Below are 27,355 nucleotides of genomic sequence, written 5' to 3'. Positions count from 1 at the left end.
TTTAAAAAAAGTTCACTGCAAGAGAGACAATGCACAGAGTGGAGGTAGGGGACTAAAATAATGCTTTACTACCTCTAGTAGCTGGCTCAATAAATGGCGAAATTGCTTCCCAGTGCCTTAGGACTCTCTATCACAGTCTAGTATATGTGCTGCTTTGGTAAAATTAACCTGCTCCTATATTCCTAATGAATTTTTGCATTTGCCTGAATAAATTCAGAGGCCTTAGTGAAATCTTTCCTTTTTTCTCCCTGCTAAAACAAAACAGTAGTTCATTTCCTTTTCTCTGGACAATTCCTGACTACTTTTTTATCCCCCATCTGGACACCTTTTTCATGCTTATCTCTATGAAAAGAGACACAAAGCACTTTGCCATTTCAACCCTTGGAATGGCTGCACATCAGATTAACCACTTACAGCATCTCATAAAGATGTAAGTAAATAATGAGATTTGATTTGGCAACTCAGAAACAGCACATGACTTGTGGGAATGTAAAGCTGTATCACTGAGGGAGGCATCAAAAAACCACTAACATCTTTACCAAATGCAACAATTAAGTTTATTCCTTTATTGCAGGAATTTCTGTTCTGTTTATTCTATTTCTGAATCTAAACAGATATTCAATTCCTAGCTCTTCAGCCAAACACAGCTAGCCAGATCTTCTTGTAACTTAGGCACATCTGATCTGTACTCTGCTCCATCTGTTAGCAGGCTGTAATGCTTAAGCCCTGTGAAAGGACCATTCATAACACTGCCAGCTGGACAGCAAATACATGGGGCCCAAAAGAAAAGGAGAAGTTATGCTGGAGGTGCAGACGTTTCCTTCCCCAGTCATAGAAGGCTAAATGGGAAAAAATGGGAAGTAACAGAACTATGTCATGAACAACAGGACACGAGGAAATGGCACGAAGCTGCATCAGGGGAGGTTTACGTTGGGTATCAGGAAAAGGTTCTTCACCTAGAGGGTATCTGGGCACTGAAAAAGGATCCCCAGGGAAATGGTCACAGCAACAGCCTGACAGAGCTCAAGAAGCATTTGGACAGTGTTCTCAGGCACGTGGTGTGACTCTTGGAAATGCAGGGCCAGCAACTGGACTCAGTGATCCTTGTGGGTCCCATCCAGCTCAGCTGATTCTATGGTTCTGTGAACTAAGCAGCCAGGACAACTGCAAAACAAGTGTCTGGTATTCTTAGTATGTCTGTTTTAAAATATGCTGTTAAACAACAATGCTGCCTTTTAATGACTCAGAACAATCTCCTGACATCATAATCCAAAGCTGGTCAGGACTGTATTAGTATTGAACAATTTATTAAGCATTCAGCAATTTATTTGTTCACATTAGTTTTAGGGATAATGCTTAATTCCACCGGGAGTCTGACAAACTTCAGAATGAAATATGTGCATATGCTTATATTAGTATTTTTTGTTGACACAGTGTATTCATATACCGGATCACCTTTTTTCTTATACAAAACAAAAATTAGTCTAGTGAATTCTGAAATATATTTCAGTGAACTCCATGTTGTAGATGGGAGGCCATTAGAGGACATTACACAGTCTTTTCTTCTACTGATAATTTTATAATTTTATTACTGTGTGTGCATAACTTAAACTATTTTAACAATACAACAGCAGATATTTAAAGAAAATTAGTCAAATACACCAGCTTTTGATACCTTAATCTAGTTTTCAAATGAAAACTATGGAACAGTCCAACATGTCTAATAGCCTCTCTGAAAAGATTACTGATTTGGTACATACTATAGGCAAAAAACATGAAGCTAGCTGAGGATTTGAAAGAAAATATGAGGATAAATACTTTAGATAATGTAATTATATATGCTGTGGCAGCAAAATATTCTTTTATGAAACAAAATTAATGACTATGGGAGGTCACTCCCTATAAAGACAACTTTAATCATATTACAGCCAAATGATTCTTAGCTGTAATCAACTAAAAGAAATAACAAAGTAAAAATTTTACTTGATTTATTTCAAATGTAACCAAGACTTCCTCAAAATATAGCAGTATCAGTGCAAGGGTTTTATTCTAAATGCCTACACTTTGTGGTTTGCTAGCAAACTTCTAGGCAATTAACACCAAGTGTGGGTGAGCAGCAGTATATTTCACCAGTCTGCCGGAAAACACACAAATGACCTATTGCAGTTTTGCTTTTCTAGATTTGCCTTATGAAAAATGATAAACTATATAAACTATAGTGAAGTGCAATTAACTGCAACCTGAACACGATTCTTAACTTTGTCTCTTGGAGTCCTTCTTTAACTTCTCCCATATCAACATAAGGTAACTTAGAATTATATTAATTTCAGTGATATTGTATCACAAAATTCTTCAAATGAATTTCAAGCAAATCTGACAAAGGAACTGACCTAATGTCCTGGAGATCCTAACACCTCACCAAAGGATGAGAGTAACTCATCGTGTCCAGCAGTAATTCATATCCCAGGATAAAAAGAATAAATGAGGTAAAGAAGATCTCTTGCACGGAAGACTCATTATGAACTGAGATTACATAAACCTGAATATCCATTGGTGAAATGATGTGAAAAAAGAATGAATGTAGAATCAAGTGCTTGGCAAGGCAAGTTATGACTGGATCTATTTGGATACATGAGAACTGTAAGAACAGGCTTAAATTTCTATGTATTTGTATTTAACTGTTATGACATTCCCATTAAAAAAAAATAGTTCAGCACTAAGGTCTAAAAAATGCATTTTGCTAAAAAATAAGTGTATTTTAAAATATTCCTCCTAAGTCTATGGTATCTTTTTCCAATCATCTAAAAGAAAACAGTGAAGAGACTTTTAAATTCTATGTGTTGTAATATTATATAAACTATAGAATCTACATTACTCATTAGCCCATTGCTTACTTCTCAGAAACAGTCCTGATTATGACAATACTGCTTAAGATAAGTAATATAATCTTATCAAAGCCTACACATTGGAATTTCAGCAAATAATCTAAAGAATACATGTGCAAGAAGAAATCTTGACATTTACTTGGAAATGTGGCCCATTTTATTTTAACTGTAAAGCATTCATTATACAGTGCAAACAGTTCTTTGGTAAATTTACTGATTAAAGTAACAATAACAACAACTTTGCTTTAAGGAACATTAAAAAAAGAAAATAAATATGTAAAATTTGCATCATATTACAGCAATATTCTCACAGTGGATACTGAGCAAATGGTCAGCTAGCCCTTGGCCACTGTTTCAGAAATGTTAAAATCAATGCTGATTCTAAGACACTGCAAAAACTGAACTAGTACAATGCATGACTGATTACATTTTACACTGTGGATAAAGACTTGTTTTTCCTGGTTTATAAACGGATGGATGGTGGAAAATAACTCAGTATTATACTTGTTACATTTGTTTAAGCATATCCAGACTCCTAAGTCCATTTATATACCATATGAATAAACAGTGAACAGCGAAGAAAACCTCCCACTTAGGAGGTTGGAGAAAAGAAACAATCAGATATAAGGTACTATTTTATAATGTATGAAATGGAAACTCCTCCTATAAGCAGAAATCTTGAGAAAGTTTATTTAATATAAAATTGAAAAGAAAGAATGCAAGTAAGTAACCAGCTGGATGTATTACTGCCATATTTAACTGTTTGGACAGTTAAATAATATTTGGTTTAGCTCTGCAACCCTTCCTCTTTGAGGAATTTCTGCTATAGGTCAATGGGAGCTCCATCTGAGTTGGAATTACAGGACAAGACATGTGGTTTGGACTCTCAAGAAAAGTCAACAAAACACAGATTATCAAAGAAATACAGGATTGACATCTTTAGGAACCATGTGATACTCAAACATGTTCACCACACAATTTCTAGAAGTATTAACAAAGAATATTACATAAATCAAAACATTGTATATAAAATCAATTAAAATATTCTTAAAAATATAAATTGCAATTCCATGTGTACCACACACCTTTAACACAGCACTCACATGTACATTGCTTCTACCATAGTATGAAACAAAATTTCTGTAGTAAGCTTTAAAGTTACACCAAAGTTCGAATGTGTGTCATGGTAATAGTTTATCAAATTAGAAATTATTAATGTTAGTAATCAGAGAAATTATGTGCCAAAATATGATAGTGGATTTCATATTGCTGTGCTAGGTTAGTTATTAGACAGGTATTTGTTCTACCATGCAATAATTAAGTACTCAGTCTGTTTGCATAATCTGAAATGCTTAACATATGATGGTTTAATTTTGTGCAGATTTCTTTGATATCCCAATCACTGCCCCTTGAATTTCAACACTTAAAACTCAGAAGTCAGTGAACCATGTAACCAGTTCTGGTTGTAGTGAGTTCTGGCTTAGAACTAAAGGACAGGGCAATAACCTCTAACAAATTAAGTATTCAGGGAAAGAATCAATTCTGAATAAACAGAATAAAAACTGTAAAATGAGGTATGATAGTTGTCCTTCACTCAATCTAATTCCTGGTCAAAAACACACAGTTTGCATCCTATAAAGTACACAACTTTGAAATGCTAGTGTAGACATATACTCTATAATGTTAAACATTTAAATGGGAGATGAAGTCCATTGACAGACCATTTTTAACACGAATGATAAAAAAAATTGAGGTAAATATATATATATTCATTAGATGAAACTGGGAAAAAAAATCAAACACCCTGTCAGAAAAAGTAGTCAATCCAGAATTAATCATGTTGCTTGATTTTGATTTTTCCTTTTTTCAACAGTGCCACAATATAATTAGGAACATATGTCTATTGACAACATGCACAATGAATCAGTAGGAATCTTTGTATACAAAATGGCATGTGATATCTTTTCACATTTTCAAAACAGGGCCACACAATTACATGAGCTGATCTGAGATAAAGAGAAGCACGCTTTCAAACTGACCTGGATGGTTATGTCACAAAATTTAAAATAAATGAAACAAACAAAAAAATGTCATCAAGCAATTATAAATGTTTTGACAAAAAGGATTCTGCTAATTTTTAAGATCAAATGCTACTCTGCCATGCATGTTTCCCTAGAATGAGGAACACTGTCAGTTACATCTATAATACACATTCAATTACTTTTGCTTTCTTCCAATGACAGTTATTTATATTTTCTTACTAATTCTAGCTTTTATTGCTTTGAAAACTTGGTTAATTTTGCTCCTTAAATTAAGGAAAGGATGTTGAAAGGTATCAAGTAGCTTTCTTTATTGTCTTGCTGGTCCAGGCCCAGCAATGATAGTGTGATTTAACAGAATTTCCATGCATTGATGTTTGCAGAAACTGGCCTGGATATGGCATTGCTCAGGCACAGTGACCTCGTGTTTTTCTTTTTTTGGCATTTTACTAAATAACAGCAAAAAGCTAAATATCAAGACAGACTGGCACTAGAAAGGGACAGTAAACTTTTAATGTTGCTAAGTACAGATAGGAAACAAAGTGTTCATATTAGAGTAAATCCTAAACCCAGTCATTTTGGGTACCTAAAACTACCTGACAGTGTTCTTTTAAAGTAGCACCAGTTCGAGTTTGTCTAACCTGAGAAGTATAACACACAATTAACTTTTACCTGTTAGCTATTTTCCCTTTTGTTAATTTTTGCATTGTGATTTATCTTCATGGGCAGAAAATGTTATACTGTTACAGCACCATTAGAATATTGTAAATCTTGATTTCTTGCTGCTGTTACAACTGCAGTTACCTGTTTTTGCCATCAGCAGGCACTGATATGATTTGAGGAGTATGCACCCTAAATTCTTAAAAAGCAGATTTATGGCGTCTTTTTATTAGTATTTTGTTGTAAGCAGACTGGACAGCAATCTCCTTTACCCTTCACAGGTGCTTCGCAGTCAGCTGGCGGGCACGATTCTACAAAACAGGTAATCTGACCAACCTGTACCAGGAGAAAAATGCCAGAACAAAAACATACTTAGATACATGTTCCAAACAAGAAATACATTTTTCATGTTATTGCAGAAAATATTCTCATTCATTCTCTGTAAGAATCTGACATACATATCCACATATAATATGGTAACTCCATAGAGTCTGTTTTAGTATAAACTGACAATTAGAAGGTTAAGGCACTCTCTGGATTACCATATTTTTTGATAAAGCAGAATATATGCTTTTGTACATGTTCAGGTGCAACCAGGGCACCAGGCACTAACTTATTTTTTTACTACCTTTTTAAAAATTTCTCTGACAGAAGAAAATGACAATCCAGCAATATGTCCAATGAGCTTTTATTGATTTTTATGCATTTGGTTGGATTTTTTCAAAAATCTCTCACTTTGCAGTTAAAATTACCCATATAACTCTACATACAAGAAAACAGAAGTATAATAGATAACATCTGGATTGAAAAATAATGTCCAGGGCAGGGATATCTGAATAATATAATTTTCTGCAAAAAAATCTGAGAACCATAAAAAAAATTTGCAGGTACTACCCAGAAATTAGCAGGCACGAAACTGGAATTGCTGTTTTAGAAGCAAAATGATAATTTCAAACACAAAATTAATTTCCACATACTTACTTTGCATTCACACACAGTACAAGGGTCCCTTTTCCAGGTTTCATTGCTGGAATATGATTTACCCTCTTCATCAGTGCAATCAGAATTACTGAGGCGCGATTCAAGTTTTTTTATCTAAAAACATTAAAAAAATTAGCAACTGAATCAAAAAAGGCTTTTGTTTGTGTAAATTATTATTGTTTTCCTCTTATAATACAGGCTATATAAACCTTGTTATACTTGTCTAGGTTCTTCTTCTAACTACTTAGTTTTTATAATGCTGAAAGACTAGAAACAGGTCATACATATGGAGAAAGTCTTTCAAAAGAAAGCTAACAGAAAATATATCTTTCCTACCATTAAAATACTCGGCTAGAGCATACAAAGAGAAAAAACCTTCATGTTTCGTATAGAGAAAGACAAATTTAAATTGTCAAAAATATTTTGGAAAGGAAGTGAATTTTAATTTTTTTTATAAAAACACCTTAATTAAAAAGGTTTACTTGAATTTTTAAGTAACTACTGTATGGTGTACAGTTTAAAAATGGGATTCCACTATGGCTGACTAGAGTTTACCTGCAAACATTGTAAAGTCTTCTCTAAGTGATCTAGATTTTAAATCTGTTTACAGCTGTCTGACTCATTACTTCTTATGAAGTCTGCATTTTAATCATTGCCTTACACAAATTGTATATGTTTCAAATGGTAAAAAAGATTTTATTAACACTACAAACAAATTTTTACAAGATTAAGTCTGTGTTTAGCATACAATTGTTACACAAGGCTTCAGGTTCAAGAAGGTCCAGCTGTAGAATATTTCAATATGATTTCAAGAGAACACAGAAATAAAGACTAACACACCATCTTCTGTGTTGGTTTTCATTTGAGATACTATGTGGTGGGTATTATCTGCAGAGGATGTCTAAATATCAAAAAACGTAACACAGATGTAAGGAAAATATTATTAATTAAACCTACAATTAGACATGATAGTACAATAAGTTCATTATAGCATCTTACCTGATTTCTGAGACTTGAGATAGTTTTTTGCATTTCCAAAACAAACTCTTTGAAGTCATTTACTGCAGGTACATTTCTCTTTTCATTAGATGTGGATGTTGTGTTACGAAAATATTTACTCTGTTTCACAGAACTGCAACAAATGAGTGCCAAGTCAGGATATTAATCTAAGTAATTTTTATTTGGCTAGATATTTAAGACAATTAGCAAAAAATGTAAAAGAGCAACCAACAAATGTAGGAATATGAACCACAACAGCACACAAGCCCAGCTGGTGCTGAAGACAGACTCAGGACAGGTGAGCTCCAGATTACTGCCAATATCACTAGCAACAGGGAATTTCTTATACTTAGAAAAACATGTATTTTGTGCAGGGATAGACACAAAGTTGTCACCAGTGACAGTATACAGCATCGCCTTAAATACATCCCTGAGCCTCCAATACGAAAGCAGACTGAAGTGAAAGAGTCTTAAGAAGTGTTCCCTCTAATGTGAAATTCACATTTCACATTCTGATTCATAGATTCTTCCTCTACAGGCTTGTTGGAAAAACATGCATTTTAAGAAATATGACTTTAAAAAAGAGAAAGCTGTGTTTCCTAAGTAAATGAGAAGTACTTTCAGATATGAACATATTTTTAACTAACATTTTACATTAATAGTGCTTATAGTACACAAAATCTAAAGTCTTTTGTCTGTAGTACTTTCCAGCTGATATCTTGTAGCAGATATATAACACAAAATTTTGTTAATCAATTGAATCTGTTGATGAGAAAGTGTAACAAAAGGAACCGTCTGTAACTAACAATATATTATCTAGTACCACTTGAAAAAACAGGCATTCAAAACCATGGATAACACTAATTTTTAAGTTACTTATTATATTAAGATCCTTGAATCCATTTACTTTTTTGAAAATTCTTGAACCATTAATAATTACAGGCATAACATGTTATCTCCAGTGCTAAGGAATATCCAAAGAATGAACTGGCAAAGAAATTCTCATATATTAGGGCTCAGGATTTATAATGTTTCTGCATAAATTAAAACAGCACTTCCTGGCAGGCGTTCAAGCTACTCAGTTTCCCATAGTTTTTAATCTAAATTAGAAAAAAGGAATTCTAAACAACATAACATGCCAAAGTTCAAGTAAACCAGCTGCTATTGCATAACAAAATATTTAATCTTCCCCACCTGTTCAAGTTATTGAAAATGAGAAACTAAAAAAAAAAAAGGAGGATAAAACCCTTCTCACCACAAATGCAATTTAGATACAACACTGAGCATGAGAACTCATGGGAATGTTCAATGACTGAGGTTGCTTTAGCTGTATTTATGCTACAAATGAAGCACTGTGAATCTATTATTTTGTACTCCTAATTAGTAATTGGACTGAAACACAGACAAACAAGCTGATACTTAGATGTAAGCATTTATTTTTTTCTTGCTTTCATTTTGATTTCATTTAACCCCTATTACAATATTAGAATTATGGGAATAGGCATCCTTAAAAAGAGAGCTGCTGTTTTGTAATTTTTTTTAGCAGTTCACTTGCAAAGATGGACAAAAATCCTTCTTCAAGGATTACTTCAAAGGAACCTATCTTTTCATATTATCTGTAAGCCAGCTTATCCATAGCTGCTGTCTTCTCTTGTCTAAAATCCTAAACACTTAAATGATCTTTTATTTTGGGACAGATTCCTCTCAATTAAATGGAATATAATCATAGTGTTCCTTTAAGTAATAAAACACATCCAGAGTATTTGAAATTGCTGGAATTCATTTACCTCTTTATGCATCTGTCTAGATGCTTTTCTTGCCACAGTGGGTAGACTTTGCTTGATCATTGTCATCACTCAAGCAGAAAGTTTTATTTGTTAAAACAATGCATGCTGAATAGAAAGAACTACAATTCAGGTGTCTTACATTTGTTCATCATGATGGATCTTCACAAGAAATGGTCTGAGCAGAACTCGTTCATGTCACTGATTCATAATTAAGTTTTCATTCCCATGAAAGGGCAGGGACACTGTGCAGCTGATAACTTGTGACTGAAACTGTGATTTACTTCCTTGCTATATTTTGAGGATTAGGGAGTTATAAACAATATTATTAGCACTGCTGTTCTGCATTCCTGCTTGAAGTATTTTGGTACCAGAAGCAAACCTTACCATTATCACAAATTTTTATGAAACTGAAATCAGCACTTGGTATCCTCCTATTTCTACAGGAGGATCTAGAAGCTGCAAATAGGAAGTAAAATAATTTAATTTTGTTACTGCAGTCACTGTAGGAATGTGGCATTTCAAATCCTCAAAACATATTTCATTAGTGGTTTTTTTCATGAAAACTGAAGGAAGAACAAAAGTACTATACTTATACTAGTCACAAAGAGTTTTACACAAATTTGAGCTTGAAAAAAAAGTGGTTTATTGTTAGTAGATAAGCAGAAGTGTCAGAATAAAATAATCATAAACTTAAGAAAGCAGGAACTAGAAAAAAAGTGGCATGTGCTCCCAAAGAAATAATTCAGTTTCATTTCATTTTGAAAACAAATGTTTTTTTATAATTCTTTAAGAAAGTCTCACCTTACTGATTTGGACATTTTCATTTTCTTCAGGGGCTTGTCCTCCTGAAAGCTGTAGTCAAGAGAACGTCTTCCCCGAAAGTGATATGAAAATGCATTAAACTGCCCTCTGGTTCTACAGTCTGAAAACAGATAAGAAATTACACATAAACTACAGCATATTTCACCAGCTACAATATTAATATGGTTTTGCAGTATTTTCTGATTTGGTAAAGGCAAGTCATACGTTCATTCTGATCCGCCTAGAATTGGTTGATGGCAGATGGATATATCTCAGTGATAGAACGTTTAAGCTAGTTAAGATGCAGAGCATGTGTTTACCCACAGACCAGCTTTTTAGTGTGAATAAAAAAAAGAAATAAATACAATTTTAACAAACCCATATAGTGCTACTTTAACTATTTTTTCACTTCTGAAATTTTCACTCACTTAGTTTTTAACTATTTTCTGTGCAAACAGGACAGCTACATATGAAGAAAAACCAATGACAGAAAAACCACTCTGTGGGTACCTCATCTATCCCAGCCATTATTATTTATTATTTTTGCCATCTGAAAGAGAATTTTCAATTTAATTCCAAATTTGCAGACATGCTTTATAGGTTGATGAGTTCTATTTCCAAATCTAGGTATCTAAATGTATCACCAGACCCTAAGATTCCTACAACCACAGAGCAAAAATCTCAAGCCTGGAAATGAGCTATGACAGAAATCTTCTCCTATGATCCAAAGAGGATGTCTTGGCAAGATGAAGTATGTCTTTCTTCCAGTTCACTTTATTTAGCCTTTCAAACACAGTGAGCATTTGGAAAGAGTCCCATTTAAGAAAGGAAAGGAAAACAAAACTGCAACAGCACTTGATAGTGGAGACAATGAGAAAATAGAAGTTTTCTCATTTCTGTTCACAGAAGCTTTAAAGCTAAAACTTATAATAAGCCAAGCTGAAGCAGGAACAAACTACATGATCAACTGCTAGCAGCAGTCTGCTAAAACCGAAGGGAAAGCCTAAATACAGAATGCCACAGACATTTCTCAGCTAAGTCTGGTATTAGCAGAATGAGCCATGAAAGCAACTGAACATGGGAAAGAGTCATGTTCCATAATGTTTCTCTTAATTTGCACCAAAACAAATCAAATCAGAAACTCAGTAACATTTATAAAGTATTTTTCTGGAATTTAGATTGAATACCTATAGTATAAACACAAATTACTGCAAAAAATTCAAGTCTATAAACAGTGCTGAAATAAGGAACTAGAGAAACAAATGGAAGGTTGCTGTGATTACACAAAATTAGGTATCTTGGACTACTTTTAATTGTGTTGAACTTTTATGTATATTAAAATATTATAATTTCTCTGTTAGTAAAAATTTAAGTTTGTCTTAATGGCTTCATATCATTTAAGACACAAAAAGAGAAGAAGAAAAAAAAATTCAGATCAAAACCAGTATCTACAGATCATTCTTGAACACAAGTTATCCACAAATCCCCTTCCCTGTGCTTTCCTTGCAGTTTGTCCGATTCTTTAATAAACACATTACATTCCTCCTATAATAACAGCACCCACCAAGAACTACATGCTATTTGCTGCCAACATATTGTTCATTCTTCTTGTGTGTTCTGCTGTTTCCCACATAATCTCCTTGCTGTCCACTCAGAAAGTAAACTGGTTCAGATGGGAACAGACCAACGTGTCTGTAAGAAGCTCGGCATGAAGGCATTTTTGAACACCCTTAGACACTTCTATATTTAGTATGATGAGAAAAAGGATCATACTGAAGGGTTCCTGAAGAAAGAACTAATTTTGGTCAGAGGAATTTTCTCAAAGCAACGTACTGCCTAAAGTTTTCCTGAGTATCACAAAATCTCTGGTTTCTCTTGGAAGCAATATTTGAAAGGTTTCTGCTATCCTACTTTGTTTAGTAACTGCTATAGTCATCTTGCGTGATACAGATTTTTGGGGGTTTTTTTGTACAATAATACAATGACCTATTGTTTTTTTCATTCCTAGGTTGTTTCTTAGAAACAAAGGTCTGAAATCTTGGGATGGTTTTATCACCTTAGACTGGTAAATATAAGAACCACATGTTCAGTGACAGCTTTAAGTACACAAATCTGACTTTCCAAGTTTTTTTAAAACTCAAATATGTCAACTTGCTAAATTACCAGCTCTTATTGGCTTCTCTTTCAGGTACAACAGGGAGGAATGTCACTGCTGAGAGGTGCAGGACAAAATGCATCAGCTTTCAGACAGCCTAAATCAATAAATTTCCTCTCATTCCTTTTTTTATTTTTTTTAAACTTTTATTCTTAATGATGAATACCTTAGCAGTAATAGTAAATAGTAAAAATAAGACTGAAACTCTGGGCTTTTTTTTTCCCTAATAACTAATATGTCCCCAGATTAGCTATACCCATTCATTTAACTGTCTGCAGGAAAAGTGAATATTTAAAAGCAACCTAACCATTCTTTTTCTCTATGGACAGTTTTTTCTTCCAGAAGTTAGCTAGTTACACTGAAAGTGTCAAGCTGATCCATTTACAGAATCACAAATAATCACAGAATAATTTATGTTGGAAAAGACCCTGGTATCTTCAGATCCAATCTTTGAACAAACATCACCTTGTCAACTAGACCATGGCACTAAATACCCTATCCAGTCATTTCTTGAACATTTCCAGCAATGATGATCCTTCCATGTCCCTGGGCAGCCTGTTCCAATGTATAACAACCCTTTCCATAAAGATACCAGCATTTCTATTTTTATATGGAAGCCATGTCCACATCTTTAGAAAATCCTGTTTCCCACAAGGTTTTAAAAATGCATTTATTACATAAATTGGATAATAAAAAACCTGATAGAGAATCATAGTGCAGACTTAATTCTCTATGAATCACTCCTCAAAATCTAGGCCATGGAGAATTAATCTAATGGTAGATTAAAACAAAACAACTTAAAAGACTGAGGAAATGTGAAGCAAAGCACATATATCTATTTGATACTAGTTTGATTCTCCAGGATTTATTGTAGTGAATTAGTTTGCTTTTACTGTAAGCATTTGTATTAAGAACTTGTAGACATGCCAGTGGAACAAGTAAAAGGGTGGAGAAACACTGAAAATATCTGATGTAAAATGATTTTTTTGAGTAGATGTTTTCACAAAGCAGCTATGTAAAAATTGCACAATATAGGAAAGTGACTTTACACATAAAATAAAGCCCTAACTCAAAATAGGTGGTTTTGTTATTGCCTAAATGGGCCACAATCCTTCACATTGCACAGCATATCTTCATTTCTTCTGTTGAATGAGACTTTCTAACAAAAGATAAATTAAACACCACCAAAAATATAACGTGGTGGTCTGAAATCCAACACTAATCTGCTCAGATCAGAACAGATGTATTTTATGAAAAGGTTAGTTAAACATCCGAAAAGGAAAATGTATAGAAGGTAAAATATGAAGTAACAAATCAGATTGTCATCTGCCAGCTGATATACTGGGGAATTTTAAGAATAAAGATGTTTCCTGTAGTTTATCTCAAAACTCACACACTGAGCTTCGAGATCAGTCTATTTCCACAACTAAAAGGTTCAGATGTTGTTGGGAAAGCAAATGTCCAGTTTGTTAATATATAGCTAATGACAGACTAAAGACATTTAAAAACATGTCATGCTTTCATGATCCAAATAGGTTTTGAATGGTCTTCAGGTAGATAAAGGAGAAACATTAGGTTCTTGACCCCAAAACAAAGCAAATCCAACCTCTCCTCTCCAGTGAAAAAGTTAAATAGGCCTAGTTAGGGAATTTTGAAGATTAAAAATATGCAGCTTTTGGAATACAAATCAGTAAGAAAAAGTAATTTCAGACAGACTGAAAATCCATGGAATTTTTTAAAATAAAGACCCTAAGAACTGTCCTGCCCACTAGACTGTGAAGTCAACAGTGTCTTAGAAAGGCAGTCCACAGGAAAGAAGGAAATCCTCCAGCTGCCTAGATTTGTAGAAATCACTGAGACACTTCACTGAGATGCTTTCCTACCCATGTTGATTTTAGAGTCAATGAACACTGACAATAAGTTGAGATTGCAGCCTGACTGTCCTCCACAGACATCTCTTTATTACCAGCAGTGGACTTTTGACAGATCTGAAGTTTGAATTTAAACATAATGATTGAAGCCTATTGCTTCCCTGTTGCTCTTCAGAAGGGATGACAACCACTGGCATGAAACTCCTGGTAGCAAAGACAAAGCAATGTCATAACCTAAGTCTCCTTATTTTGTGTTTATGAATGCAGAATTGTATTTAATGGATTGTAGATACCTGAGAAAGATAAAATATTTTTGTTTGGATGAAATGCAAATAAAAATACTGATTCTCTCAGTAAAATTATTAATCATACAAAAACACTGGGCTGTATAAGATACTTCCACTCAAGGATAAAAAAGATGACATCCTTATAATTTTAGTAGCTTGGCATAGACTGAATTGTTACTAAGCTGACATCATATCTTTAAATGTAAATTTGAATGAAAAAAGAAAATTTGAATGTAGAAAGCAAAAATATATGACCTGACCAAAGCATAAAAGTTCTGGGTAAAGACAAGACCTTTTCAGGCATAAATCACATCATTTTTGTATTTTGAGAGTTATTGGTGAACAATATCCTTAGTCAAAAAAGAACTTCCAGTCTCACACTGAGATTTCTGTTAACATTTTAAAGTATTATTTACACTATATTTCACAGTATTTAGTGCTTTGCCCAGTGCTGTTTAGTGTTCTCATTGAAGATTAAAGGACATAATGAGAAGTGCATAGTAAGAGATTAATGTTGTCAGTAGAGAAGCAATAGACAGCATAACTGTTCCTCTGGTCTTAAAATACAAGAGCTCATAAATATAGGTCTAATCTACTGAAAGCATTCAGATTAAGAATGTGTCTTAACCCTTCAAATTCAGTGGGATTTGAACGTTTGATCATAACTTGTAGAAGGCTGTGTTTCTGAATTAAACAAAGAAAAAGAACAGAGAAGACAGAGACAGAGAAGATATAGATAGAAGAAGCCTATCTTCTGACAGAGAAGATAGGCTGTTCACTGAGAAATAGTTAAGAAAAATCTTTCCAAATCAGTTTACACTTATAAGGATGACTTGCATCTTATCTGAATCACTTCCTCCAGGGTCATTGTCCATTGTCCTCCTGGGTCCATGTGAAACCTCATGGGTTTTGACATAAAACAAAAGGTTAAAGAAATTTTTTACTTCAACTTACAAAAAATGCCCCCACAAAACAAAACAAAACCAAACCAAGAAGTGTGAAACTTTTAAGGATTCACATTTTAGTAATCATGAAAGCATACGCTGATTACTTAAAAAAAAACAGATTTAAAATACACTTCTTGCACTAGAGAGCCTGAAATAAAGCACCAAAAGTTTCTTGTTTGGAAAACCTGAAGCTCAAGTGCTCTTTGCACAAATAAAGAGCAGCAGCAAATCCAGCAATTACTCATCATCTCTGACAAGACAAAGGTAGAAAGTGAAGGAAAACAGAAGAAAATTTGTGCACTTCAGTGGAACTCCTACTTTTTGCCATAATAAACTAGTAACTCTGTTGTATGTTTTGCCAACTGAAATCTAAAGGTAATCTGTTTTTTAGTTATTATAAAGAGTAATTCTTTGTTTTGTAAGAAGTAAATACTAGCTTTGCTCAAAAAATGTACAAGGCAGATTTTTATAACTAAGAAATTTTTCTATTCTTCATATGGAAAAGTATTTTGACTTTTAACAAAACAGGAAAGACAACAAAACCAGATGTGTTTTTAACCAGGCTGAAACAGCTGAACATATGGATCACTTATGAAACATACATAAAAGTGCAATGAGCAATATTCTGTACTTGAAATTAGGATAATTTTAATTTTAAAATCATTAGAAGCATTTTAAATGTGGAGAAGGGTTTAATAATTTTTCCTTTAAATAATGAACAATAATAAATTTAAATAAACAAACCCCTTTAAGGTATTAAACTCAAAGTAAATGCTGTTCCTGAGTGTATACTCCACCTCGGAGGAGCGGTGGCTACAGAAGGAAAGAAATTTTTAACATCAGTTACTTAAACTGGATTCCCACAGAAAATGTCACAGTCATTCATCCATGCAAGAAAGCAGTTCCAGCCATGGATACTTCACTTTCTCTTCATTAACCCCTGCAAGGCTTCAGAAATTCAGAAAAAGGGGATAAAAATAGGAAATTTTTTACAAAACAGTACTTATTTACCCTTTCTTTTGTTTGACAGTTGTCTAACTGTGCTGCATCCAGTGGTACTCTCTGGTAGCAACTTCTTGGAAGAAAATGCAAACTGGGTTCTTGGACAGAAAAATACTTTAAAGACTTTCCAAAGATAACATCTCTTCTAAAGGGCTCAGTGATAACATAAACGTTTAGAGAATCAACACATAATTTCTCAGAACAGCATTAGCTTTTTCACAAATCAATATAAAAAATGTATTTGTGAAACTGTCTGTTCACTTCATGAACCATGGCAAAGTGAATTTCTCCTGAATTGGATGAATGTGCTTTATTTATGGTAAAGCATTGAAAGGTGATAATTGATTTTCTCCCAATGTTTCTGGCATATGTCAGGGAATTTTTGAAGAGGTTCCGGAAGACTTTGTATTAAAATTACAATGTGTCTATCATGTCTAGCTTTTTAGAAACTATTATCATTAATTCGGGGATTGCAAACCTGGTAAACATTGTTTAAAAAAACACAAGTAACCTACCAATAAAAAACAGCTGTAAAAATTAGAGTAAGGCCTGAAGGATATGGTATATGGGTAATACTGTACAAGATCTTATTGAAAAGTATTTATTTCTGTTAGTCTCACACTGATAACTGACATTTTGAACAGTCTTCAAGGAAGAATTTTCTTAGAGAGTGATTATTTTTAAAGATTTGTTTACTGGATAAGACAATACAGTAATCAGTTTAAAAGCTAAGTTATGAAGTAACTTTGAATAGTAAATCTCTATCTACCTTTTTAATTGTTAATGATATCTGAGTTTATTCTCATGGTACAGTCACATGGCTATAAATCCTCCCTCAGGATTTACTGCATCTGTAGCAGACTGAAGAGACATCCTCCATCAGTTTAACTTTTACCTTCTGCATTAAATTCTGAGCTGTATCACAAAATAACTTTGTCATTGTGGACAATTCTATCTTACCAAAAGAGTTAAATAAACAAAACACTAGTAGGTGACTTCTTTCAAAAATGAAATCCACCAGTTCTTTATATGTGAATTTCTTTCAGCAGAATATTAAATAACCTACTCAGCAGTAGTAAACTCAAGACAATCAGCAGTAGAAAAGATGAAGAACACAGATCTGGATACCTTTCATCAGTAAATCTACAAGGATATTAGTATTGAAATATATGAGGAAAATGATCAGATTCTAATAATATCAACCAACCCTTATCTTCTGAAATAAAAGCAAGGCTTTTCATACTAGGAACATACTATGTTTGACAGCAATTTCTCAATAGTCAGAGATCAAGAGCAAAGTTCCTAAAATTCCCGAATACACTTTTACAGCCTGGGCATGTCATTTGAATTTTGTCCAAAGAAAATGATAACAACATTGTCAAGGAGATCTCAAGAAAGAGAGGTCATTGTCCTCTGAAGCATTTTGTTGTTGATGCTACTGAAAATCATTCTGCATCATCCAGAAGATTCTCTTGGGAATGGACTCTAACTATGTAACAGTTGCAGAGAATTCTGATGTGACGATGGCTGAAGAGAGGCCACGCAGAAAATCTGTGAGACAGAAGCCAACATACAGGCCACCAAGCAGTGTCCTGTGCTCCATGCAGCTAAACAAATCCTATTTTGGGAGAAAAAAAGCTTATTTTTCAGGAAAAAGAAATTACCCCATACTCCCAGCTTTTGAAGGAGATGGAAACGAACAAGACTATTTATCCGCAAAAGAAAGAAAACAAGTAAACAATAATCTACACCTTGCAAATAACAAATCATGCTATTTTTATGAGATGTTTATTTAATATAGAATATGGAATGATTTCCCACTTAACAGGGGCTATGCTTCAGATTAGAATTTGTAATATCTTAACAAAATCCCAGAAATAGTAAAATATCTTCTTAAAATAGAGGAGACACTTAACAAACTGCACACACCTCACTGCCCCCAAATCCACCTCTATACAGACCTTCACAGCAGTCCTGCCACATCCTGAGGTCCAGTTTAGGAATATCTTCACAGCTACTATATCCATGTGGGAATTCAGCCACCTTAAAGACATCATGTTGTACTCTGGTTATGTTGTCACCATTGTCACACAAAACTCTGGCAAGAGATGTCTGCTTGATCTGAGTGAGCTGGGCAGGTGTGAACACACCTGGGTTTTCATACCATAACCTGTAATCTCACAGAAAAGACAAGTCTGCTAGTGAAAAGAAACAAGTGGCAGTTTTTCAAAGATATTTCAATACTGTGTTCAGAATGAAATTAATTATCTCATAAATCCTGCTCTCAACATTCTATCAAGGGACTGATCCAAATGCAAAAATGTTAGTTCCTAGTGTCACTTGAGCACTAGCTGGTGTCATGCTGACACTCTGAAAGGCATGAAGTCTTCAAGAAATTATTTGATTTCTCTTTTAGTCTCATTTTGATGTCCTGAGTGTCTCTGGACATCTAAAACACCACCAGACTACCAAGTTAAAGATTCTTTTAAGTAGGAAACTTAAATAACTATGATTTCTTTCTTTAGGCAACTTTCTTATTGTCATGAAAACCTTCTGATGGAATTGATGAGATTAGAAGAATGGTTAATCTATTTCCAGTTTACTATCAAGATAAGTAAGATGATTTAATTTACTAATGATTTTTCTTATTTTAAACTATTTTCATGACTATATTGATTCATACATGTTCAGTTAATTCATTATATTCAAGAAGAAAACACTATGGTTTCAAATAGTTTGTTTTTCATACTTAAAGGGCTAAAAGCCTGTTATCAATAGCAAATATAAATAATACATTACTATAAAAAGAAAGCTTTACATGGAAAAGAAAATTTCCTAAGTTCCTGCCCAGAATCTGAAAACATTTTACACCATTCTAACACATAGGAGCTGCTCACTGGGACATTCTTTTGGTCTTCCAAAGCTGTATCAATATTGATACCTTTACACCCACCTATGTTAAACCAAAACAAAACAAACAAAAAAAACCCAAACCAAAACAAAACAAACAAAAAAAAAACCCCCAGACCTTTAAACTTTATGAGTAATCAAAACCAGTAGAAAACTTAGAAGAATGGTCGAATGGTCAAGACAGTTTTTCATTTTACCTATTTAGTGTATAATTTTCATAAAGTATTGACAGTGGCCAATGTATTTCCAAGTACTACAATCAGATTCTCAAATTTCCATCTTCACATAAAGTTAGGCTCCCTTCATATATCATTCCTTTTTCATGCACAGACACATCTGCTTTGCATGGTGTTATCAGCTTTGATCCTCTGCCCATTGAAAAGGCTTTTCAAGGAAATAAGAGTTGCTTTCATTATGTCTAATAATATTTTACTATTTGCTGACATGTTACTTCCAAATATTTGTATTCCTTGGACATCAGAATCCGCTTTCCTAAATATTCAATGTTTAGCTAGTGTTTCAAAACGTTGTATCAGAAAACAAAACAGGAAAAGGTGCTTTTGCAGAAAAAATGCAAACACATATAAACAAAAAGAAGTATAGATAACCTGTTGTGACTCAAATAGGTACTTGTCATCAGTAACTTGGAGCATATACTGCATATATTTCTTCCCTTTTTACTCTCTCTACCTCCAGGCATGAGAGTTATATGCTTCACAGCTTTATTTTTAAACATATTTTACGCAAAAAAGTTTAGGGAATCTTAAAACAGCACAGAAAAAGGTTTGGGTTATTGATTACAAAAATAAAAAAACCTTTATAGTATTCTAAGTACCAATTTAATAACTTAATGCAAGAAAATAGCATTAAATAAAGAGAATCAAATCTAATTTCCTAATTCTTCCTCTGTTTTCCTTTCACTAGGATTGAATTAACCAGCCTAAGTCTATATACTCTCATGCCATGATAAGAACAGGATTCTAGGTAATAAATTATGTTAAAATGAGGGAAATGTTGATTTTCAGATGCTGAACAAGTGTGTTGAAAGTGTGCAAAAGACATCTGGTTGCTGTGACAAGAGAAATGACTACTCTCTTATTTCAGGTATTCTAAAAACTGAAAATGAGAATTTCTTCAAAATTAAATATATTTTATTTATAATTATTTCATTTATATTTGCATATATTTAGAGTATTTTTACTTTGAATCATTTTAATTATATATATATATATATATATACACACAATTATATAATTAGAATTTAAAGTAATTTAAAAACAATTATCAAATTATGGTCTTTGAATTACCCTGTCTGTTTTTAGCACTTTTTTTGGTGCATAGACTGTTATACTGTAGTATGCATAGGGTTATATATACAGAGTGATACTGTTCCAACCTATGCTTAAGTAACAACCACAATTTCTTTGCCAATAAAATAACTCAATAACAATGAGAGAAGCATCATTGTTTCAAAAAGGTAAATTACTTGAATATTTGGCAAAAAGAAACTCAGCATGTGTTGGCTGTTGTGTTTTTGGGAGTCAGTATGATATTCACCACAAAAAGTAACAGAATTAATAATCATGGCTTCTAACAATGTTTCAAGCATGTATTCTTCATCTTTTCAGTAATATTTTAAAATCATAAATGAACATAAAATGGAGTTTGTTTTGGAAACAAGACCTTACAACTGTTATTAAGCATCCTTAAGTTAAAATTCATTTTGGTTTCCATAGTATTTTAATGTACCTGTCTCCATCCCGAATACGCCTGAACTGCGTGCTTAACAGACACATCAAAGTTGGCCCCAGTCGACTCCCTGGAACTAAGTCTTCCACCATTAGAGCAGGAAATAGGTCTATGTTCAGTGGGGAGCCATACAACCTATAAATTGAAAAATACAAATATGGAATAACAAATATTTTTTTATTTACAAACTAAACAGTAAATGGTGAAGCTAAAATAACTAACAAAAAACTCACAGGAAAAAATGTAGTGATAACACTACATCTTTTGTGAACAAGTTGTGAGTGTATACAGAAGAAATCCTGCAATGCAGTTTCTATACACCATGTGGGTCTGCACGTCTAACCTGCAATTTTTTTTCTCCTAGCAGCCTTCTTCTGATTTCTTAGAATTGTTTCTTTTTTATAGCTTCTATTTCCTGTGCCTCTGTAAACCAATTTTATATTTCTATAGCTGAGACTAATTCTCTGTCTTTAATTTTGAGCAAATAAGCTAGGGGGCTGGTAGATGTAGATTTAATTTCAAACACTGAATCTCTAAAGAAGAACTCATTACTGGTAGTGAAGGATGTCCACATGACAGTACAGTGGACGCTACTGACATTTGTTTCACTGTACAGAATTAATGGAATTGAACATCTAAAACTTGCATGAAGTTGTCATTTAATATGGCCTTAGCATTCATATGTAACAGCATTTACAAAACTAGGCATTTCCAATTAATAATTTCATGAACACATGCAGTATATATTACTGTATATATACTGCATATACTCTTACTGTTCATAGAGATGTAGAAGCAGAGAAATTATCTGAATGTGGAAATTGTTAACATATATTTTCTGGTACTGATGGAAGTTTCTTAAAAATCTGTTAAGACTTTCTTAGCAAGTATCTTTTTCTAGATAAGACATTCAGATACGGTTTTTGCATGCACATTGAGATAATTGACTTTTTCTTCACCTCAGGCTCACCTGCTAAGTTTCTCCCTGATTTCAGGATTCTTAATTTCATTTTTCAGATCTTCAAAAGTCTGAGCTGAAGAAAGATTACAGTAAACTCTAAAATCATGGTAGGGAGGAATTCCATGATCTCTGCCTCTCTGAATATTCATAGCTGCCAGATCTAAAGCCACAGTACGTGCCATGGAGAAGAGTCTTTCTGTTAATTCTGTATTGAGTAATTGTGAGGGGACACGCATCTTACCAGCAACACCAAAAAATCCCCTTAGAAGTGGATCAATGCCTCCTTCATTTACAATCCGAAATGGAGAGAAGAATGCCTTGTGAAGAGGTAGGTGGCCTTGTGGAATAGGTTCAAAGTTTTCATCCAGTCGATACAGAAAAGGATTAATGAGTGTGTGACCAAACCTAAAAGCGGCAGTTGCAAACTCATTAGTTATGCCAGAATTAACACTGGGATCATAACCCTTATATTCGCCAAGCATCTTCATGCCTACCTCTCCAAAGATCTTAGGAAGCCAGTGGCTAAATGTTATGTGTTGCATTTCTGCCCCAACAATTTTGCGTGTTTCGTGATATATTGTGTCACCGTCCCAGTGAGGATTGAGTTTCAGTAGCTCTGTGGCAATTCTGTTGTGTTCTCTAAACCACAATGTGTGGATGCTGGTAAGACCCAACTGTTCATTAGAGCGCTGATCACCAGCCAAAAAGCAGGGTATTGGGCTTTCATTTTCATCTCTCATACATTCTGTTGGTGGGCCAGTGGCAAATGGAAGAAGGGGCTTGCCAGATCTCTGTACAATGCCCTGCCTCAGAAGACCCCTTTGACTTGCCAAGTCTCTGATTTCTAGTGCTTCGTGGTCCGAACTGCCGTACACATTGGACGCATCAATGTATGAAGTCAGCTGGTTGATCTGTTCTCGTGGGTACACAGAATTCATCAGGAGAGATGTCATGCCACTTCCACAAACCGGGCTGGAGCGTACGAAAAACATGCAGCGTGCACCATTTCTAACTCTGGGATCATTTGGTGGTATCATGATTGAAAAGCATGGAGGATCATTTGTACAAACAGAACTGCAATGCTGACCATCTGAAAACCTGGCCTCGCTTAGCGCAGCCACGGTGAGGTCAAGGTCATGGTCAAGAAACTGACCCCACTGCATGAGCATGTGAGTGTACTGGTCGTCAGGAGTTACGGTTTCCGTCCCGATGAGAGTAGTTGAAACCAAGCGAGGCATTGGGAGTGGGTAGCCATTAGAGAGTCTTCTGGGTTCAATTCCCCGAGGCAAATTAAATCCATTTTCATAGACTGACTTTAACAGACGTTCAAAAGCTGTCAGAGAAGCGCCCCACATGGGATGCTGAAGGTTGTTGCAGGTTCCATCGTGTGTCCTGTACTTCTGGTGGAAGCACATATCGGAGCAGTTGTTCACTCGTCGATGAGCTGTACAGCCTGAGAGATTGGCTATCAGATTCAAGTACTGTGGGGATACAAGGTCATTATAGTGATAACCTGAAAGAGAAAACAGAAATAAAACTATCAGAGAATTCATAGACTCACGGTCCCCCCACAGATCACAAACGTATTTGAAATGCTACTTTTCTTTTTTTATTTTACATTTCCCATCAAGATTAAACATTCATATTTTTCGATAAGGACAGCAATAATCATATATGTATATTTGAGCATTAGGTCATTTGAACAACTTCAGCACCACTAGGTCAGGAGGAAACTAAAATGCCAATTCAAGTGCAACTTTTACAAAATGATCACAAAAGGAGTCCATTTTGTCATTTAAAAAAGCAGAGATATTTTCAGAAATAAAAGCTTCATATTGAGACAAATAGAACATTTTCCTCATGTTAGTAAAAGCATTTTTAAAAAGTAACACTTAAATGGACATCAAGACTTTCGGGTTTGAGACTGGCTCATTCACTGGACAATAGTATTTTGTTTTGCTTCATTACAATGAACGTTTCAAATTTCAAGAAAAAGAAATCAATGAAAAAATAAAATAACCACCAGCAATAGAGCCAAACGTGGAATGATCTCTAGGACAAATGTTGTGGAGTAACTCATATTCACATTACCCTGGACGAGTTTCCATACAATAGTAGTGTTTGTGGAACATTTGGCACAGATTTCTTCTGCAATCCACACCATTCACCTCTGAGACTAAAACATACTTATCATTTTCTTGTATTTTTTTCTCAGTTCATAGAAAAATAATACCTACAAAATATACACTGTAATTCATTAGAATTGTGTTTTGAGAACCTCAAACAAAGGTTACATACAGTATGATCTCTGTTGTGGTATGATGGCATGTGGAAGGACTGAAGACCATAAGGCCTCCCAGTACAGTGTTGGCTGACTGCAAATAGTAGAAGAGTCAGCCTGAGCCTTGTCCTTGCTGCCTATTAGGAATCATTGTAAAAGTGATTTTTACTTAGTAACATTTGGATTTTATTTCAGGGGGAAAAATTCTGGCTACATCTACATTATCAACTTTTGTAGATCAACAGAAATGTCTCAGTAAAGTGAAATTTTTGCTGCTGAGTAAGACACATCTACTGTATCCAAGAGTAGGCTTCCTTCAGAAAATCTTTACTTTGTACTCCTGGACTGAATGTAGGCCTGGACCCCATTTTTCATTTAAGTTGAAAAGAATTCACATTATTCAAGACCTATAACAAATCATACCAAAGCACAGTAAGTGGGGACAAATTCAAAAAGGAGCCAGTGGTCCAAAGCAAAAGGCACACTATGAGTGACTAATGGATAAAGAGCGTGGATGAACAAGGTTCCAGGATCCAGGAGAAAGTCTAGGAGGTGGAGTATTTGGCAGTGTTGATGTACGTTTAGCTAATTAGAAACCATCATACACCACCATGGATCTTGATCTGGAAAGCTTGCAGTCAGCAATAAAATCAAACAAGCAGTATAAAGGCAAAAAGAAACAAGTAAATGAGTGAGTGTAGAGGGGTACTGCACTCCCACAGACTTCAGGGGTTCCCAACATGATGGCAAACACTCAAAAATATGAACTGAATGCAGTTTTGCAAGAGGTCGGTATTGGTTGATTGCACACAGCTGGGAAATGTTACTTTTAATCCTGAGCTCAGTCCCAGTGTGCCTGCAAAGACAATGGTCTTCATCTAAATTCAACACATAAACATGTGCTAGGCACAGCTGGCTCTCTGCCAACCTCCACAATACAGGGCAATTGCAAACAAACTACCTAAGCCCAGCCTTGTCTTTGCCTTGAAAGGGACTGTGCGGCTCAAAGTTGTCCAGCTGGGACAGGAGCTGTGCTCAGCCAGGGAAGCTGTTTTCTCAGCCTTAGACTATGAGTACTCCACATGGTTTACAAGTCAAAGCAAAGATATCAGATATTTAGTGCTTGCATTAGGCAAAGCTAACACGCTCATGCAGACATACAGAAATTATTTTATGGAATATTCCATACTAGGAAAAGAAAATCAAATCACAGAGCAAAACCTGTAAGTGCCACTGGGTAATGCAGCAAAATACACACTTAGAGGATATAATTGGTAGCATATTAAAATATCCTGGCTACCAGGGCTGCCTAGCTACCAGTTTAATTCTAGAATTATGTCCAGAAAACTTATCTTCTTTATAATAACCCTCCTGTTTAAATGACCATCATTCATTATGAAGTTATTTGCTTATGATAATTATTTCTGAAATCAAGTTGTGAGCAAAACTTGACTGTGGACCTTTTGGGTGGAATGACCTTCAGTACTAATTTATAATAAAAGGCTCAGGTTCTCTCTTTAGAAGCTCAAGTGGGATGTAATATCTCATGATGGATTAGATTTTAGCTTTCTGATGCCAGTTGCTAATCCTTGATTGCCTCTTCCATTGTAGGCACTAACTTTGCCTCTGCTCTCTAAATGGCTGGGCACTGGGCATTTCCAGTGCTTAGAAGCTGGCTAGCTCAATTCACATATTACCTTCTTTTTGAAGCAAGGAAGATGTTTCATAGAGTCATAGAAATATAGATTATAAGGGACCTCTTATCCAGACCAAGCTCCTGCTAGAAGTAGAGCTGTTTCCAGCACTAGATACCTGTATAGCTGGTCCAGCAGGCTTGAAAATCTGCTAAGTCTGAGACTCCTCCACCTTTCTGGATTAGTTGTTTCAATGCTGCACTGGTCTTCTGGTGAGAAACTGTTTCCTAATGTCTAATGTGAACCTCCATTAATGGTCATTCCCCTTGTTATACAGTCTGCCACTGCGGAGGAGAATTTGGCTCCATAATCTCTCCTTGGGATATTCAAAGATTTTGCAACAAAAAAAAAAATCTCTGACTGGGAATCTGTCACGTTTCTCAACTGTTCTCAGTGCTAAAGTGCTAAATAACACCTTTCATTTGGCTCTGTATTTCAAAATAAAATGAAACAAGTACAAAATTTACTATTAAAAATTGGAGTATTGGGCAACTTAAATGAAAACAGATTTATTTTACTATTCAAGTTTCCCTAAAAGACAGGTTTCTTTGGATTCTGTAGGTCTAAAAAGCAAGATCTGGTTGCAAACAGAATTTCCAGTATCACAAAAAGTTGCCAATTTTTGTTTTTATTAACTAGTATCCATAGGTTTTAGTGCCAGTTTTTGGTAAACTTTAGGTGTTTCACTATTATGAATCCTAGTCAACCAGTTCTCACATATCACATTTATATATTGCTAGTACTATATATTTATAGCGTATATATTCAATATTCTTGCATATGCATCTAATCAGAGAACCAAACCAAATAGGGTGGCTCTTATAATACATCAGCTTTCAAAGAATTTTGAGTAAGATTTTGTGATAAACAATTAATCAAGAATTATCTACTGGGCTCTAATAATGAGTAACAAGCTGCTTTTACTAGCAAATGTGACAGTACACCACAAAGCTTGTTATCTTTGGTCTTATAAATACTTGATAGTTCATGGTCAGTGTTAAAATTTTCAGAAGTTACAATAAATACTCAATTATAAATATCAAAATTAATGCAATGAGTAAAAGTATTTCCTCTAGATTGTCAGGATAGTTTTTGGCTATGTCTCAAGTCTCAAAAGCTCTCCTAAAACTCTATTATTATTTCCAAATGCTTTAATCCTATGTTTCAAGCCTATCCACCCATTTATCTACACACATTAGTTGTAAGTACTCCAGCTGGACTTCATGAGTTTGACTGGAATCCAATACCTAAAAGGCAGAAATTAAACCTCACACCTTTTTTTGCTAGTTATAAAAAGCAACAAGAACTGTATTTCTCATTACATCATGTCAGTGTTAAACAAAGCA

General features: G+C 34.5%; 1 protein-coding gene across 4 annotated transcripts in view; it reads right to left on the bottom strand.

The window, feature by feature from the left end:
• Window positions 1-3,019: 3,019 nt before the first annotated feature.
• PXDN (peroxidasin) overlaps window positions 3,020-27,355 on the bottom strand; it is an 87,188-nt gene continuing 62,852 nt past the window's right edge. For 2 of the 4 annotated variants that reach the window (XM_085574563.1, XM_021551105.4), the window contains 7 exons: window positions 22,044-23,547; window positions 21,074-21,208; window positions 18,376-18,584; window positions 10,153-10,273; window positions 7,565-7,697; window positions 6,566-6,679; window positions 3,020-5,920 (listed from right to left, as the gene is read on the bottom strand). In XM_085574563.1, coding sequence (XP_085430689.1) covers window positions 5,798-5,920; window positions 6,566-6,679; window positions 7,565-7,697; window positions 10,153-10,273; window positions 18,376-18,584; window positions 21,074-21,208; window positions 22,044-23,547 — 2,339 coding nt within the window. In that variant the 3' untranslated portion in view covers window positions 3,020-5,797. Of the gene's footprint in view, window positions 5,921-6,565; window positions 6,680-7,564; window positions 7,698-10,152; window positions 10,274-17,006; window positions 18,033-18,375; window positions 18,592-21,073; window positions 21,209-22,043; window positions 23,548-27,355 lie in introns of those variants that run through there. The other 2 variants (XM_085574564.1, XM_085574566.1) reach the window with 2 other exon arrangements.

Source organism: Lonchura striata, chromosome 3, assembly GCF_050655825.1.
Source record: "Lonchura striata isolate lonStrDom1 chromosome 3, ASM5065582v1, whole genome shotgun sequence".
NCBI classification, from domain to species: domain Eukaryota; kingdom Metazoa; phylum Chordata; class Aves; order Passeriformes; family Estrildidae; genus Lonchura; species Lonchura striata.
Note: the sequence above shows the minus strand (reverse complement) of the source record. Positions and strands in the feature narration are given on the sequence as shown.